Below are 15,499 nucleotides of genomic sequence, written 5' to 3' on the forward strand. Positions count from 1 at the left end.
GTGTTTTCAAGGATGTTTCCTCCTTTACACTGGTGTCCCATATGAGAAAATATGTGAACTACATTTCAAGTGCTTATTTCTTACACATACATATATTATACATATGTTTTAAAATAGCAAAAAATATAGCAGAACTGGTCACTTCCCAGAAATTCAGAGAAATAAAGAAAATTTGAAATTTGCTCTTAAATAGCAGTTTCATGTTTATTATTTTTACAGATGTCTTTTTAACAATTTTATTGTCCTTTATTATTTTATTGATGATGATTTTGTAAGTTTTGAGAAACCTGGATATCAAGGGCTGAATCTTCAGCCTAGATATTAAAATATGTATGTGTAAAGAAGTAGGACAATATAACTTAGAACACTCGAGACAAATGATTTAAGATTAAGGTAAGAAACAACCATTAGAAAATACAAACAAAGCCTTAATGATCAGTGCTGATCTGGTAAAAACGGGATATATTCTGCCACTGCAGTATCAACAAGTAGACCGTCTGACACAATCTCAAAGTGGTCAAACCAATCACCTGACTGGTCAGTCAGGCCCAATCCCCGTGTCCCCCCTGAATCCTTGATCCCCGAACCCTGAGATTTTACCTGATGTCACCTCATAGCAGGCTTGGGGAGGAATGGATTACATGGAATGGGAACATGTAATCTGGATACAAAAAAGTAACTGTATTCCATTGCAATTACAGATAAAGACAATCAGATTAGATATATTTAGTAAAAATACATATTTTTAGTAGATTATCTATATATGTACATATATATATACACATACACATATTAAAGATTATTTTTTGGGCTTTTTGCCTTTATTATGATAGGACAGCTGAAGATATGACAGGAAAGGGGGACAGAGAGGGGATGACACGCAGCAAATGTGCTGCAGGTGGGAATTGAACCAGCAGCTGCTGCAGAGGACTGACAGCCTCAACACTTGGTGCGTAACAAGACATTTGAGAACATCGTCTCTGTCATATACAATGGAAAGAACTGGACCCAAAAGCGAGACTCGGATAGCAATTTTAGGTGGTTTTGTTGCCAAACAAACAGGAATGGACGTCTTGGGTGGATGCAGAACTCTCAGGTGAAACAGGGTAGGCAGGCAAACGAGTACAAGGCTGGAGACAGATGGCAGGCGAATGGGTTCCCAGTGAGTGTCGAGCTGAAGCAAAAACAGACAAGTCTTTAGGCAAAATCCACACGAGGAAAATAGCAATCAGTAACAGGTAGGTCAAAGTAGTACCGCAAGGCAGGCTGAACGATCTGGCAGAGACTGGACTGCAGAGCCGGAGTATTTGTACTGCTGGAGTTGATTGCTGGATGGTTCTCAGGTGAGCAGGCAGATTGGTAGCAGGAGTTGATTGCAGCAGAGCTGATGAGCCACGCCCAGACACACAGACACACAGACACAGAGAGAGAGACAAACAAGGAACCACAAGGAACAAAGGGGAGGGGGAAACAGCTGACACATGAGGAATGAAGGGAAAGGCACACTATGACAGTCTCAACTCTGGTCATCATTTCCCCCCATTTTCTGATATTTCTGGACCAAATAACTAATTGAATAATGGAGAAAATGGTCAACAGATTTTAGAATATGTTATAAAGACTTGAAAAATAGGTCCAAACATGAGGATGACATGGGTGTAAGTCAGTACAAAATTGTGACAGGACTAATTAACCAATTAATTGTTTTGAGTAATTTTAATTTAAAAAAGTCCCAAATTATCTGATTTAATTGTCTTAAATTGTTTCTTTCGTCCTCTCTGACAGTAAACTGAATATTTTTGAGTCGTGAACAAAACAAGACATTTGAGGACGTCATCTTGGACTTTGATGAACATTTTTCACCATTTCATGGACCAAACAACTAATCGATTAATTGAAAAAATAATCAACCAATTAATGATGACAATACTAGTTAGTTGCAGCCCTAAAACTATTTCACCATATTTTATATTACATTACTTTAAGGCTGTGATACTTTGATTACATTATTAATTACTCTTTATAACTTTTAATTAGTAATTGTATTGGAATACATTTTTAAAGTAACCCTCTGAACCCTGGTTTATTGATTATTTCAATATTCACTTGAACCCCTTTGACTTTGTAAGTAAAGCCTTTTTGGAACTTTTTGTTAATTTTGGGGGCGGCACGGTGGTGCAGTGGTCAGCACTGCTGCCTCACAGCAAGAAGGTCCTGAGTTCGATCCCCCGGCTTGCTGGAGCAGGGCCTTTCTGTGTGGAGTTTGCATGTTCTCCCTGTGTCTGCGTGGGTTCTCTCCGGGTTCTCAGGCTTCCTCTCACAGTTCAAAGTCCAAAGACATGCATGTTAGGTTAATTGGTGACTCTAAATTGCCCGTAGGTGTGAATGTGAGTGTGAGTGGTTGTCTGTCTATGTGTCAGTCCTGTGATGAACTGGCGACTTGTCCAGGGTGAACCTCGCCTCTCACCCAATGTCAGCTGGGATAGACTCCAGCAGCCCGCGACCCTTACGGAATAAGCGGTTACAGAAAATGAATGATTTGATAATTTTGGTTTTATTCAGTTTGCTTATGAACCTACTAATCACAGAGGGACAGAGGTGTCTGTCCTGAATGTCTCTTCTGTCTTTTCCACAGTGTCTGATCACTTTCTAACTACATTTGAAGTGGTTCTAGCTTGGCCCTGTTATTTAGGCTCAGATGTTTTACTCCTCACTGCACTGGCCTCTATGGTACTGACTCTTCTCATGACACCTGGATTCATTTGCACCTCTTTCTGTCAAAACTAGGTGGTCAAAGAGGTCTACACTTTGGTTTAGAGATGAAACATGCGCTCTAATGTTTAACTATACAACTCTATGTAGCAATGGAGCAGCACATTCTTTTATCTCTACAACTGTCATTGACCAGAGTAGCACTGACAACTTCAATATGGATCAAATTAGATACTGTCTCAAACTGTGGACAGCCAACCTGTGAAGTTTGACTGTCTCAGTAATAAACTGATTAATAATTAAGCTTCAGGTTGGATCACGTGCTTCTGTCAGGTTTACCAGCAGAATCAACTAACTCTGTCACACAGAGTGAGAAGAACTCACAGAAGAGGAACACACAATCCGGAAGATTGAAGTCAAAATGTCTGCTGCCAGTCTCACGACAGGTCTGATCCTTCTTAAACTTTTAGAGTCAGATACTCTTTAAAGCAACAAACTTTACTTTTATGGCAGTCAAGGCAGATTTTATAGACAGCTTTCCCGAACACGTAGGACAGGAACACAGATATAAAAACTATAAATGACAGAGATAGCCTGCAGCGTTGGGCGGGTTACTTTAATAATGTCTTCTGATACAGTTACTAATAACCTGTTCAAAAAATGTACTCAGTAACATAATCCAAGTATCACAAGATTGAAGAAGTAACTTGATTACTTTCAGTTACTTCTGGATTACCTCAATACCAAATATGAAATGTGAAATTGTTTAACTTAATATAATGTTTTATGTTTGTTGGTTTATTAAATGTTTGTTCAGCTACCCCTTCCTTTGTAATGTGCAAATGCACGTTTAGATTATTAGCAGTAATTATGCACATTTAAACATACTTTAGTGAAAGTGAAAGTGAAAGCATTTTTTCCAGAGATAATGAACTGGTAACTGACAGATTAATTGGCTTTGCTGAGACCAGAGTAATGTTGAGACCCAAGTGTGCACACTGTTCATGGGATCATATTGTAATGTACTCTAATATAACTGTAACACGAGTATGTCTTATTTTTTTTTTTTTTTTTGTAATTGTGATGGATAGCTACTTCTTTTGCATCCTAATTATGTAATCCTGTTACATGTAATCTGTCACTCCCCAAACCTGCTCCTAACAGTTGTACATAATGCTCACAGGATACTTGTCTAGGCCATTGTGTTTTGACATCAAATGACGTCATGATTTAGATACACATTATTCTTGTCAACTCTCCCAGGATATTTAAAGATCCAGTCAGACCTTTTGTTCTGCATTGGCAATAGCATGACTAGATGTTCTGTAGAACTATTTTATCACTCATATATTCATTGGAAACTAAATTGCACTGCTGTAACAGCTGACATTTTGACATCCTCTACACTCTGGTTGAGAGACGGTTTGTACTGGTACATGATTTATTTTTGTTCAGTTGATTATGGCATGTCTGTCAAAGAGGAGAAAATGTTACCACAGTGAAGTTCTCTTCTGTATTTGCAGCCAGCAGCTCCTCTGGGGTCACTACTGCATCACCACCCAGCAAGAGTCTCAGACTGGAAGCAGCTGATATCGCTGTGGTTGTCGTCTACTTCATCTTTGTCACGGTGGTTGGAATCTGGGTAAGACCTGGAAGTGACTCAACTTAGTTTAAACTTACACTTTCACTATTATTTTTAACAGGGTTGGGAGGGTTACTTTAAAAATGGATTCTGATAGACAGGAATGTCACGGCCTCTATTAAAAAAATGCTTCACTGGGTGGAAATTTCAACACTTTTGTCTTTAAATCAATCAATCAATAAATAGCACAACAAAAGGAAGAACCAGCTGGATAAACTAATAAACCTAACAACAAACATAGCATATCATAAGGACTGATTAATCTATTATTAATTGACTATTAGTCATTTCTTAAGAAAATATGTCCAAATTCTCTGATTTCAGCTTCTTAAATGTGAATATTTTCTGGTTTCTTTACTCCTCTCTGACAGTAAACTGAATATTTTTGAGTTGTGGACTAAACAAGACATTCAGGGACGTCATCTTTAACTTTGATCAACATTTTTCACCATTTTTTCACATTTCAAATTATCAGAATTATCATAATTGATTAATTGAGAAAATAATCGTCCAATTAATCGGGGAAGAAAGTATAATTGTTGCAGCCCTAAAAACACTATATTAGGCTAAACAGTTTCACCATATTTCATATTGAGGTAATCCAAAAGAAAGGGAAAATAATTAGGTTACATTACTTTAATACTGTGACGCTTGGATTATGTCACGGACTACATTTTGTAGCAGGTAATATTGGAATACGTATTTGAAGTAACCCTCCCAACCCTACTGGAAGTTTGGAGATTCCAAATGATTTTTGTACAAAAAGTCAGAAAAGAAAAGGAAAATTTTATTTTGATTGTAAATGTGTTCTTTTTCACATGAGACCATAGTATTGTTTTGAAGTAGCATTGTTTCTGCCTCTTCTACAGTCATCAGTTCGAGCCAATCGCAACACTGTGGGTGGGTACTTCTTGGCGGGACGTTCAATGACCTGGTGGCCTGTGAGTACCAAACTTCTGACTGGCGTGCATGATGTTTTGTTCTCACTTCAGTGTTGATGATATATGCTATATGAACAACATACTATACTTTTTGTATTGTCTTAGTTCTAGTCCTGTTTTGTACTGAATAGATACATTTGGCTGCTGTTAGACCCACATTACAGAACAATTGGTACTGTGATGCTTTAGCGTGGAATTAAATTATTAAATAGTTATTTATGAATAGTTAATAAGGAGCTAAAATACACTTTACTTGTGCATATATTTCATTATACTGAATTATAATGTATGTATATGTACATGCCTTTGCCTTAAGGGATTGTTGTATTCTGGGTTTAAGGATGACAATAAAACACTCAAATTATTCAATAAACAGAGAGAATTTATTGCCAGTCTGTTCCCAGTCTTCAACAGTGTAAAAAATAACTACTGAAAGTTTTAATTAATTATTAAATAATACTCAGTAACATATAATGTATAAAATATTTCTGTCGCCTGTATTTACATATCCTATACATACTCCATACATACAGTAGTAAATAATTACATGGGTTGTAATCAACAAAGTTTTTAACACAAGAAAGTCTTCATTTTTGAAGTACGTCTGATCTTTTCTGATGATTCTGTATTACCTGTATGTGTTTACAGATCGGAGCCTCTCTGATGTCCAGTAATGTTGGCAGTGGTTTGTTCATTGGTCTAGCAGGAACAGGAGCAGCTGGAGGCATCGCTGTCGGGGGATTTGAATGGAATGTAAGAAATTTAGTCTGTGATTGCTGGTGATTGTGATTGGAAAACCTTTGATTCCAACAAAGGTTGGCATGCATCATTTTTGTACTATGTATTGTAATGTATTATATTTAATTCAAAGAAATTCTTTACACATTTTAGAAAAAGACATTATACACAATTTTTGTTAACACTCTACAATAACGTACATTAAATTTGAGAATTTACCAGGAAATGAATGAGGACCTGACTGTGAACAATTAGTTAATGAGTAACCCCTAATCAACTATAGAGCTGCTAATGATTAATTAGGTTGTGAGTACTTCCTTAATATTTCCTGATGGAGGACTATATAATAGATAATGATGAATAACCACATAACAGAATGGGAGATCCTATATTAAAGAATCATTAGGTTCCTGATGAACTGTGAACCAGCTGGTGAAGGGCACAAAACTAATAATGACTCATTAACTGCTAATTACTTAAACATTACTTGTTTACTTGTGTTCTGTAAAATGATACATTATACTGAGAACTTAATAAGTAGTTCTTCATTATTCCTCATTCCTGAATAGTTACTGAGTTAGTAACTAGGAAGTCCCTTGTTATTTCATCCTTACCTTGTAAGAGTTATATATTTATAAGTAATTGATCAGATAATGGTGAAATAACAAGGAACTACTTAGTAACAATTCAGCAACATAAAAAGAGTAAGTACTAGTTTTGTGCCCTTGGTCCAGAGTTGATCAGGAACCGTTCATAAAGAAACTGATCAGTGTGATCAATTCACAGATTCATGAAATCTTATCTGATGATTCTTTGATATAGGATCTTTTGCTCTGATTTCTAGTATCTTATTATGTTTAAGAGGAATAATTAGGGAAGTGCTTATTAACAAATCATCAATTATCAAGTTGTTCCTGATTAATTCCTCACTTGTTTCTTCTTTAACTAATCATTAGCAACTGTATCAAATTTGAGTAGGGGTTACTCTTTAACTGAAGGTTCACTAGCAGTTACACCCTCATTCATTCCTCACTTGTATTTTCATTAACTAATCATTAGTAGTCGTACAGTATTGTAAAGAGAGAGTGTTTGTGTGTTTGTGCAGGCAGCGTGGGTCCTTGTGGCTCTGGGTTGGATCTTTATCCCCGTCTACATCGCTGCTGGAGTCGTGACCATGCCTGAATATCTGGCCAAACGCTTCGGAGGACAGAGGATACGCATATACATGTCTGTTCTGTCCCTCATCCTCTACATTTTCACCAAAATATCTGTAAGACACACACACACACACACACATTTACATGTCTTCATGTGGCAGACTCTTTTGTCCAGTGATAAACAGTGTGTACATGTGTACAAATAACTGTGTGTATTACCCAGACAGATATCTTTTCGGGGGCGTTGTTCATCCAGGTGTCTCTGGGCTGGGATCTCTATCTGTCCACAGGAATACTGCTGCTGGTCACTGCTGCTTACACAGTGGCAGGTAAACACATTCAGTCAGCTGACTTTCATGCCGCGTTCACATCGAAAGTGATGCAAATTTTCACCTGGCATCACTCACACAAGCTTGCCTGTGGGACCCTTTTTGGGATGACCTGCCAAGGCAAGATGTGGCCAGTGCAGGATGTGCTGCAAAGTCTTTTTTAGGGGTCAACCAGACACTTATTTGGTATCGGTTGAAGCTGCAACTGAACAACGTTTACCAAAAGCAAAGGTTTTAGTTGCACCTTAGCTAGCATGGAATGGAAGTATAAAAGTATATATTCACCAATGTTAATTTTGCATATGTGTGACTGTGCATTACTCACACAAGCTTGACCACAGGATCATTTGGGTTAATTAGCCCCAAACAGCCAAAATACATTATTTGTACATTAGTGATAAGCTGCAGACACCAAGGGTGTGTGTGTCTGTGTGTTTGTGTTCTGTTCAGCCCCTGACTGAACTCAACTCACCAGAGGCTCCGGTCTCTCCTGTTGTTCCTCTCTCCTCCCCATATGTTCATGAAGTAAAGTACGTCTCTTCTCCAGTCAGGAGTCACCATGGATGAAGAGGCGTATAGCAGCTCTGTCCCTCCTCTCCACCCAGTCACCCCCACTCAACACTCTGCAGATCCCTGCCTTACATGTGAAATTTTCAGTCAAACTTAATCGTTTCACTGTGCATATTCTCACATTCATCTCATGCCATTCGTGCTATTGCCGATGCTTGGTGTCTATTTGCATCTTTGTACTTAAAACTGCTTCATACTTTCCTTGCAAGGCAGTTGGATTTGCATGAGAATCCATCTTGCCAGGCTTCAAGTCATCAGTCTGTGTCTGCACCAAAAGTGGTGCAGCCAACCAGCATCCTAGGAGGGACTACTGGCAGCTACTGGCGTGATTTTAAGTGTGACAACATTTAAAAGCATCCATGGAAGCTTCAGCAAGACTTTCATCTGATTGGTTGATGTTAGCCTGTGTTAGATGTGGTAGACAGATGGTTCATCCAATCACATGGCAAGTGTTTTTTTTTTTTTTTTGAAAGTGCCTGCCCTTTTCCAAGCAAGGAGAGTGGACATGCATTATTTGCATATTGTGGGGGCATAAATCTGTTTGTACACTCATATTCTGGGGACCTGTCTTTGTTATGGGGACAAAACAAAAGTCTACATAATGTAATCATAAAATTTAGGCTGATTTTGGTTTATGGATATGGTATGGTTAGGTTAAGGTTAAGGTAAGGGTTAGGGTAGGGTTGGGTTAGGGTTAGGCAAGTTGTGGTTATGGGTCAGGTTAGGCTAAGTCTCCAGCAAATGAATTTGAGTCAATGTAATGTCCTCTGAAATGATGGAGACACCAGTGTGTGTGTGTGTGTGTGTGTTTGTGTGTGTATGTAGGTGGTTTGACAGCGGTGATCTACACTGATGCTCTCCAGACAGTGATCATAGTTGGGGGAGCCTTTGCATTAATGTTCATAGGTAGGATGCACACTCACTCAATTTTAAGTATTGTTTAATGAGCACTTTGTTGGAAAATATGGAAACCCAGTATTGATTAGCTGTAAAGTGTGTGTGTCTGTATGTGTGTGTATGTGCATGTATTTTGTTTATTTTCCAGCATTTGCCAAAGTGGGCTGGTATGAAGGTCTTGTGGAGAGCTACATGTCAGCTGTTCCCTCGGTGACGGTCGCCAACACCACCTGTCACCTCCCTCGCAGCGATGCCTTCCACCTGTTCAGAGACCCGGTGTCAGGGGACATACCCTGGCCAGGTCTGGTGTTTGGGCTCACTGTGCTGGCTACATGGGTCTGGTGCACAGATCAGGTGATTTTACCTGCACTGATGGGGTGGTGGGTTCTCATATCTAATTCTATGTTAAATGATGTTACAAATCCTGTCATCGGTCATTTTAAAAGTGTGAAAATTGAATATCAGAATAGTGAAAATCTTTTTGTTTCCTTGGCTGTGTTGCACCAGAAGACTGGGTTTAAAATAGAAACGTCTGTGAGGCTTAACTATAGACTTTAGACTTTGACTTTAGCTTAAAGTGCAATTAGATGAACAGTGGAATAATTGACCTTTTGCTAAACTACTTGAGTCAGCTGAGAAGTGTTTAATGTTTCTATCAGATAGTGTTTAGTAGTCCTTGTTAGGAGTAGAGTCTAGGGCAGCCATTCCCAAACTTAAGAATGCCACGGCCCAGTTTGAAGTCTGAAAATCTTCTGCAGCCCACCCAAATCTTTAAATTACAACTCTGAACAACACACAAGATTAATCGAGAAAGAGAAATAAGATACATTCTGGTGTTAACCTAACAGGCCACCAAATATAGTTAAAGTCATTATAAAGTTATAGTTAAATGAGGACAGATAGATGAAGAATGACATGTAAATTAAATCCCATGACTTTGTTTTATTAGTTCTGACTGTTTTATTATTACTTTATTCATAATAAATATTTTATGGTTGTTTCAAAATGTATACATATTTATGAAACTTACACTTAAAAACGTTTTATTTTTATTTTATTTTTTTTTTACATCTCAAGACCCACATGCAAGACCTTCAGGACCCACCAAAGGGGCACAACCCACACTTTGGGACTCACTGGTCTAGGGAATGCATCACTGTATGTTTATGAGGATCCTCACAAGTGTTAATAGACCTGTATGTGTGTGTGTGTGTGTGTGCAGGTTATAGTCCAGAGGTCTCTGTCAGCCAAGTCTTTGTCTCATGCTAAAGGAGGCAGTGTGTTAGGAGGCTACCTCAAAGTGCTGCCCATGTTCTTCATCGTCATGCCAGGCATGATCAGTCGAGCGCTGTTCCCAGGTCAGTCTGTCTGCAACTCTCTCTTATTTCTTTATGTTTAAGTGCATTGGTCAGTTTGATTTGATCAGTGCCTCATTAAACCAGACAACCAGACAGTTTCACTGTCTTACTGTATATTAGGAGTAAAAAAAAAAATAAAGTAAGTGGTTAAGAATATGTCAGTTACTAAGTCAGTTAGTTAGTAAGTAAGTGAGTAGTGAGTGAGAGAGTGAACGAGTAAGTAAGTATGTAAGGGAGTAAGTGAGTGAGTAGTCAGTCAGTAAGTAAGTTGGTAAATAAGTAATCAAGTAACTAACCCACTAACCAACTAACTAATGTTTTACATCTCTTTATTCTCTTGTCTCTCTCTGTGTGTAGATGAGATAGGCTGTGTGGATCCAGCAGTGTGTGAGAGTGTGTGTGGAGCTTCGGTTGGTTGTTCCAACATCGCCTACCCTAAACTAGTGGTGGAGCTAATGCCTGTAGGTGAGTAACACACACACACACACACACACACACACACACACACACACACACACACACACACACACACATGCACACACAAAAGTTGGCTTTGGACATTAAACCTTGTGTTGGTACAAAGTGTGCTGAGCCTACCTTTCTGTAACTTAAATTCTACTACTCCAAGAATGATACATTAGTTTAAATGACAACATTTACAAACTAGTAGAGTATAGTACAGTTATATGCATACCACTGTGAACTGTGATATACACTGACTGTAACTAAAAGGCAAAAAAGTCTTGGAAATGGCTTATCTGTCATTCTGTGGGTAATGCAACTTTGAGCACATTATAATAGGTTGCTGTACTAACTGCAACAGTTTAAGCCAAGTTTGAAGCCTGAATTCTGTGAATTTTAGATGAATTCACATGTGGTTTCAAAGTTTAGAACAACAGGCCAGCCGGAGAGAGGTCTGAACAATAAGGCAGGAAGGTTGAGCTGAAAGGCAGTTTAAAATCAAGCTTACAGAGACAACTGTATGATACATGGGAAAAGCAAGTCTGTGGGTCAACAGTGAATCAGAAAACAGGTTTTAGAGTTTGTATTTGGAGATATAATGTGATGTGCTATCCAATCAATACGTTTAAAACCTTTATGTATTCAGGAAAGTGTCACTAAGAGCAAAGAAGAGCAAAGAATGGCTCTGAAGGCTTTTCGTGATGGAAAGGATGTTTTGGCTCTTCTCCCAACTGGCTTCAACAAGAGTTTGATCAGATTGGTTGAAGTGAGTTTGTGTTAGACATGATAGACAGATGGCTCATCCAATCACCTGACAAGTGTTTTTTTGAAAGTGCCTGCCCTTTTCCAAACAGTTTCTAAGGAGGACTTCCCAGATGGTTTGGTGTAACAAACAAACCATCTGGCGCGTCAGGTTAACAGAACAAAGACTGAATTACAGGTGAAGCTTTCAGTCCAGGAGGATGGACATGGACATGGACAGTAAACTTTGAATGAGACTGATTATAGATCAGTCTAACCAAACCAGTCAGTGTTTTCTGTGCTTTCATATGTCTCTGCATAATTAGTTTTGTGTAAATTGATTATTAACTTTCTCTTCTCTGTGCAGGTCTTCGTGGTCTAATGTTAGCAGTGATGCTAGCTGCACTGATGTCATCTCTGACCTCCATCTTTAACAGCAGCTCCACTCTGTTCACACTGGATCTCTACCACAAAGCCAGGCCCAAAGCCTCAGAGAGGGAACTCATGATTGTTGGAAGGTAGCTGTGTGAAGATTAACCAGTACATATCAGAAAAATAATACAGGACTCACAGATTCTGATACATAAATACACAACTAGAAGATTGGACACACATCCTGCACAAAATAATGCTAAATCATCACATCTCCCATCATAAACTCCTGTGGTTGGTTTGTCTGTGTCCAGAGACAGAGGACTGAGATGAGCTGCAGTGAGCCTTTGCACTAAAGATGAATAATTTGTGTATTTACAGGGTGTTCATCTTGATCTTGGTGTGTGTTAGTCTGCTGTGGATTCCAGTCATCCAGACAGCCAATAGTGGACAGCTGTTTGATTATGTCCAGTCAGTGACCAGCTTTTTGGCTCCACCAATCACAGCTGTGTTCCTAATGGCTATCTTCTGGCCCCGTGCCAATGAGCAGGTAGGTCTCTCTCTCTCTCTCTCTCTCTCTCTCTCTCTCTCTCTCTCTCAAATACTGAGGTAACTGAAATTCTCTGCCCAGTAAGTTATAGCATTCTAATTTATTTATTGATTGGATTTCTATTTTTCACTGATTCAAATATTTAAATTTCTTATCTTTTATTCTATTTGTTTAATTTGTGAGTAGGAAATTATTTTAAAATCATTTTGGCTTATTTTTAAGGGGGTGGGGTGGGTTGAGTACGCTCTGTGTTAGTTACATTTTTTGTTAAGAGGGGGGACTGGCCTCACTCTATTCTGCGGCCATGGTTTGGACAGTTTCCGTGGACAGGATGTTTTTATGAAACTTGAGATGGATTTTTTTCAATTTTGTTTGAATCCCAGTGCTCTTGTTTGATAAATGGGCCCCCAATTTCACTTCCAAATAAAAGGATTGGCTCAATAACACTCAATCTTTATTGGGGGTTTAATTTGAACAATAATTTGCTTATACTTTAAGAAGCTCTATAAGCTCTATCTGCAGCCTTAACAGAACGTCCTGAGGCAGTGACAGTTAGACTTAGGTATGTGTATTCCATTGTATGACTCAATGTTGTCTCTCCCAAAATAAACTGATGTTTTTTAGTTTGTGATCTTGCCTTTTTTTTTTTTTTTTTAGATATCATAATTTTAGTTTTATCCAGATTTACTGAATTGCTCAGTTTTCACAGTAATCATGGAGGATGTTCAGATGATCTTGCATTTCCTCTTCACTTAAATAGTGTTGGAGATAAATTGCAACCTTGATAGACCCCGCGGCATTGTTTGAAAAGTTCTGGTCTTTTCAGAATATTTACATTTAATCAAGTTATATACTTTGCCTCCAATACCATTTCAGAGTAATTGATAGAAAAGAGCACTGGGCCAAATCAAATCAAAAGTTTTCTTTACATCAACAAGGCAAGCATGTATTTTTCCTTTATTTTTCTATTTTGGATGTAAAGCCAGTCTGGGATTTACTTTGTATGTTGTTTTCATCAGGGAGGACAGTATTCTTGAATTTAACATACTACACAATAGTTTTCACAAACTGGATAATTGGGGTCCCACTATAGATCCTCCTCCTGTGCAGTTAGAGGTGATCATTTAATTTTCCTGTGGCTCCATGTGACTCTGCAGCTAATACTTGGTGTGTGCGTGTGTTTGTGTGTGTTTCAGGGTGCATTCTGGGGTCTGATGTTTGGTCTGGTGGTGGGACTGATCCGCATGGTTCTGGAGTTCTCCTATACAGCTCCTTCCTGTGGTGAGCCTGATGATCGGCCTGCTGTCCTGGCTGATGTCCACTACCTGTACTTTGCTCTCATCCTGCTGGCTCTCACCTGCCTCATCATTGCTGCTGTCAGCTTGGCCACGGCCCCCATACCTAAAGAACATGTAAGGAACATGTCATACTTTCATTTCATTTATGTTCTCAGCTTTAAAATGAGAAACAGAAGCACAAAAGTCCAGAGTGCTGGATATTATAAACACAGAGCTGCAAAGATGACTTGATTAAATGACAAGTCGATTGAAAGAAAAACTATTTTGATAATCAATTAATTATTTCAGTCATTTTTCAAGCAAAATATTCAACATTGTCTGGCTGCAGATTCTTAAACGTGAGGATTTGCTGCCTTCCTTTGTCATTTATGACAGTAAATAAAGACACTTTGAGTTTTGAACTGTTTTTGGACGAAAGAAGAAATTTGACAAAGTCACTTTGAGCTCCCAAAACTTTGCACATGTTTTGGACTTTTTATAGACTAAACAATTAATTGGTTAAAAGTGAAAATGATTAATTATGAAAATAAACATTATTTGCAATGCTTCACATTTACTATCAGTAGTCTGTCAAGTTTCCTGGACTGTACCACATATGAGCTTAAAGCTACTACAGGGAGTTTTTAACTAGTTATGACATTATTATTATTATTATTTTGATGGAGGCTACTGGTTTTGTCCACAAAGGGTTCCAAAATCAACACAGTATGAAAGTTCCTTATTGTAGCTTTTAAATGAAGGATGTCAGTTTCAGTAGCCTGACATGCCAGATGGTTGTTACACAGAACCATCTGGGAAGTCGTCCGTACAAACTGTTTGGGAAAGGGCAGGCACTTTCAAAAGATTAACCATCTGTTTATCACGTCTAACATGGGCTAACTTCAAACAATCAGATCAAACTCTTTCTGGAGCTGGTCAGGAGAAGAGTGATATCATGTTTTCCATGGAGAAAAGCCTTCAGTGCTGTTCTTTGCTCTTCTGTCAATGAAGAAATTCTCTCCAGTTCTGATATAACTGATGCTATCACAGTATCTACACTAACCTCATCAGGAGCCGCCATTGTTCGAGATGAAATGCCTCCATGAACTTGCATTAGAGTCTCCTCGACTCTCCTGAGCAGTGCTGAAATGCAGGAACTCCTCCCCAAATCAAGTGTGGAACAGTTTTTGTGCTTTAAAGCTAAACACTAACACAGACATATGTGCTGGATGTCTTCCTCTTCTGTCCAGCTCTACAGGCTGACCTGGTGGTCCAGACACAGCCAGAAGCCTCGGATTGACCTCACGGGTCCAGCTACGACCTCAGACCTGGTGAGCCATGACCCCAGCTCTGATTCCGAACGCTCGCCGGACTCATGGTGGCGGAGAGCTGCTCTGTGGCTCTGTGGTCTGACTAATTCCAGCTCTGGCTCTCTGGTGCCAACGACTGAAAACTGTGAACTGACCTCCCTGCAGGAGGAGCCGCTCTGGAGACGAGTCTGCGATGTCAACGCCCTGCTGCTGCTGGCTGTCAATGTGTTTCTCTGGGGATACTTTGCCTAATGTGCAGCTCTCATGATGTTCTCTACAAGCTGTGGTCACACTTAATTTTGCAGTACACTAATAAGACATAACAAGCTATACTTTGCATCAAACTGGACAAAAACATAGACTACTACCCACTTTGTCATCCTTTTCCTGAAGTACCTTCAGCTGTCCTATAAATTAAAGGCATAAAAGCCCCCCAAAAAATA

General features: G+C 38.9%; 1 protein-coding gene across 1 annotated transcript; it reads left to right on the forward strand.

Moving 5' to 3' along the window:
- The first annotated feature begins 3,052 nt into the window (after nucleotides 1-3,052).
- Nucleotides 3,053-15,482, forward strand: slc5a9 (solute carrier family 5 member 9). The gene is made up of 14 exons (XM_084722415.1): nucleotides 3,053-3,158; nucleotides 4,236-4,354; nucleotides 5,224-5,295; nucleotides 5,944-6,048; nucleotides 7,139-7,303; nucleotides 7,414-7,519; nucleotides 8,915-8,995; nucleotides 9,135-9,340; nucleotides 10,209-10,344; nucleotides 10,702-10,809; nucleotides 11,915-12,065; nucleotides 12,301-12,469; nucleotides 13,666-13,881; nucleotides 14,997-15,482. Exons 1-14 carry the CDS (start codon nucleotides 3,134-3,136, stop codon nucleotides 15,306-15,308), a joined length of 1,971 nt encoding a protein of 656 aa, XP_084578541.1. The 5' UTR covers nucleotides 3,053-3,133; the 3' UTR covers nucleotides 15,309-15,482.
- The last annotated feature ends 17 nt before the right edge of the window (nucleotides 15,483-15,499 follow it).

This window comes from Lutjanus erythropterus, chromosome 7 (assembly GCF_056507025.1).
Source record: "Lutjanus erythropterus isolate fLutEry1 chromosome 7, fLutEry1.hap2, whole genome shotgun sequence".
NCBI classification, from domain to species: domain Eukaryota; kingdom Metazoa; phylum Chordata; class Actinopteri; order Lutjaniformes; family Lutjanidae; genus Lutjanus; species Lutjanus erythropterus.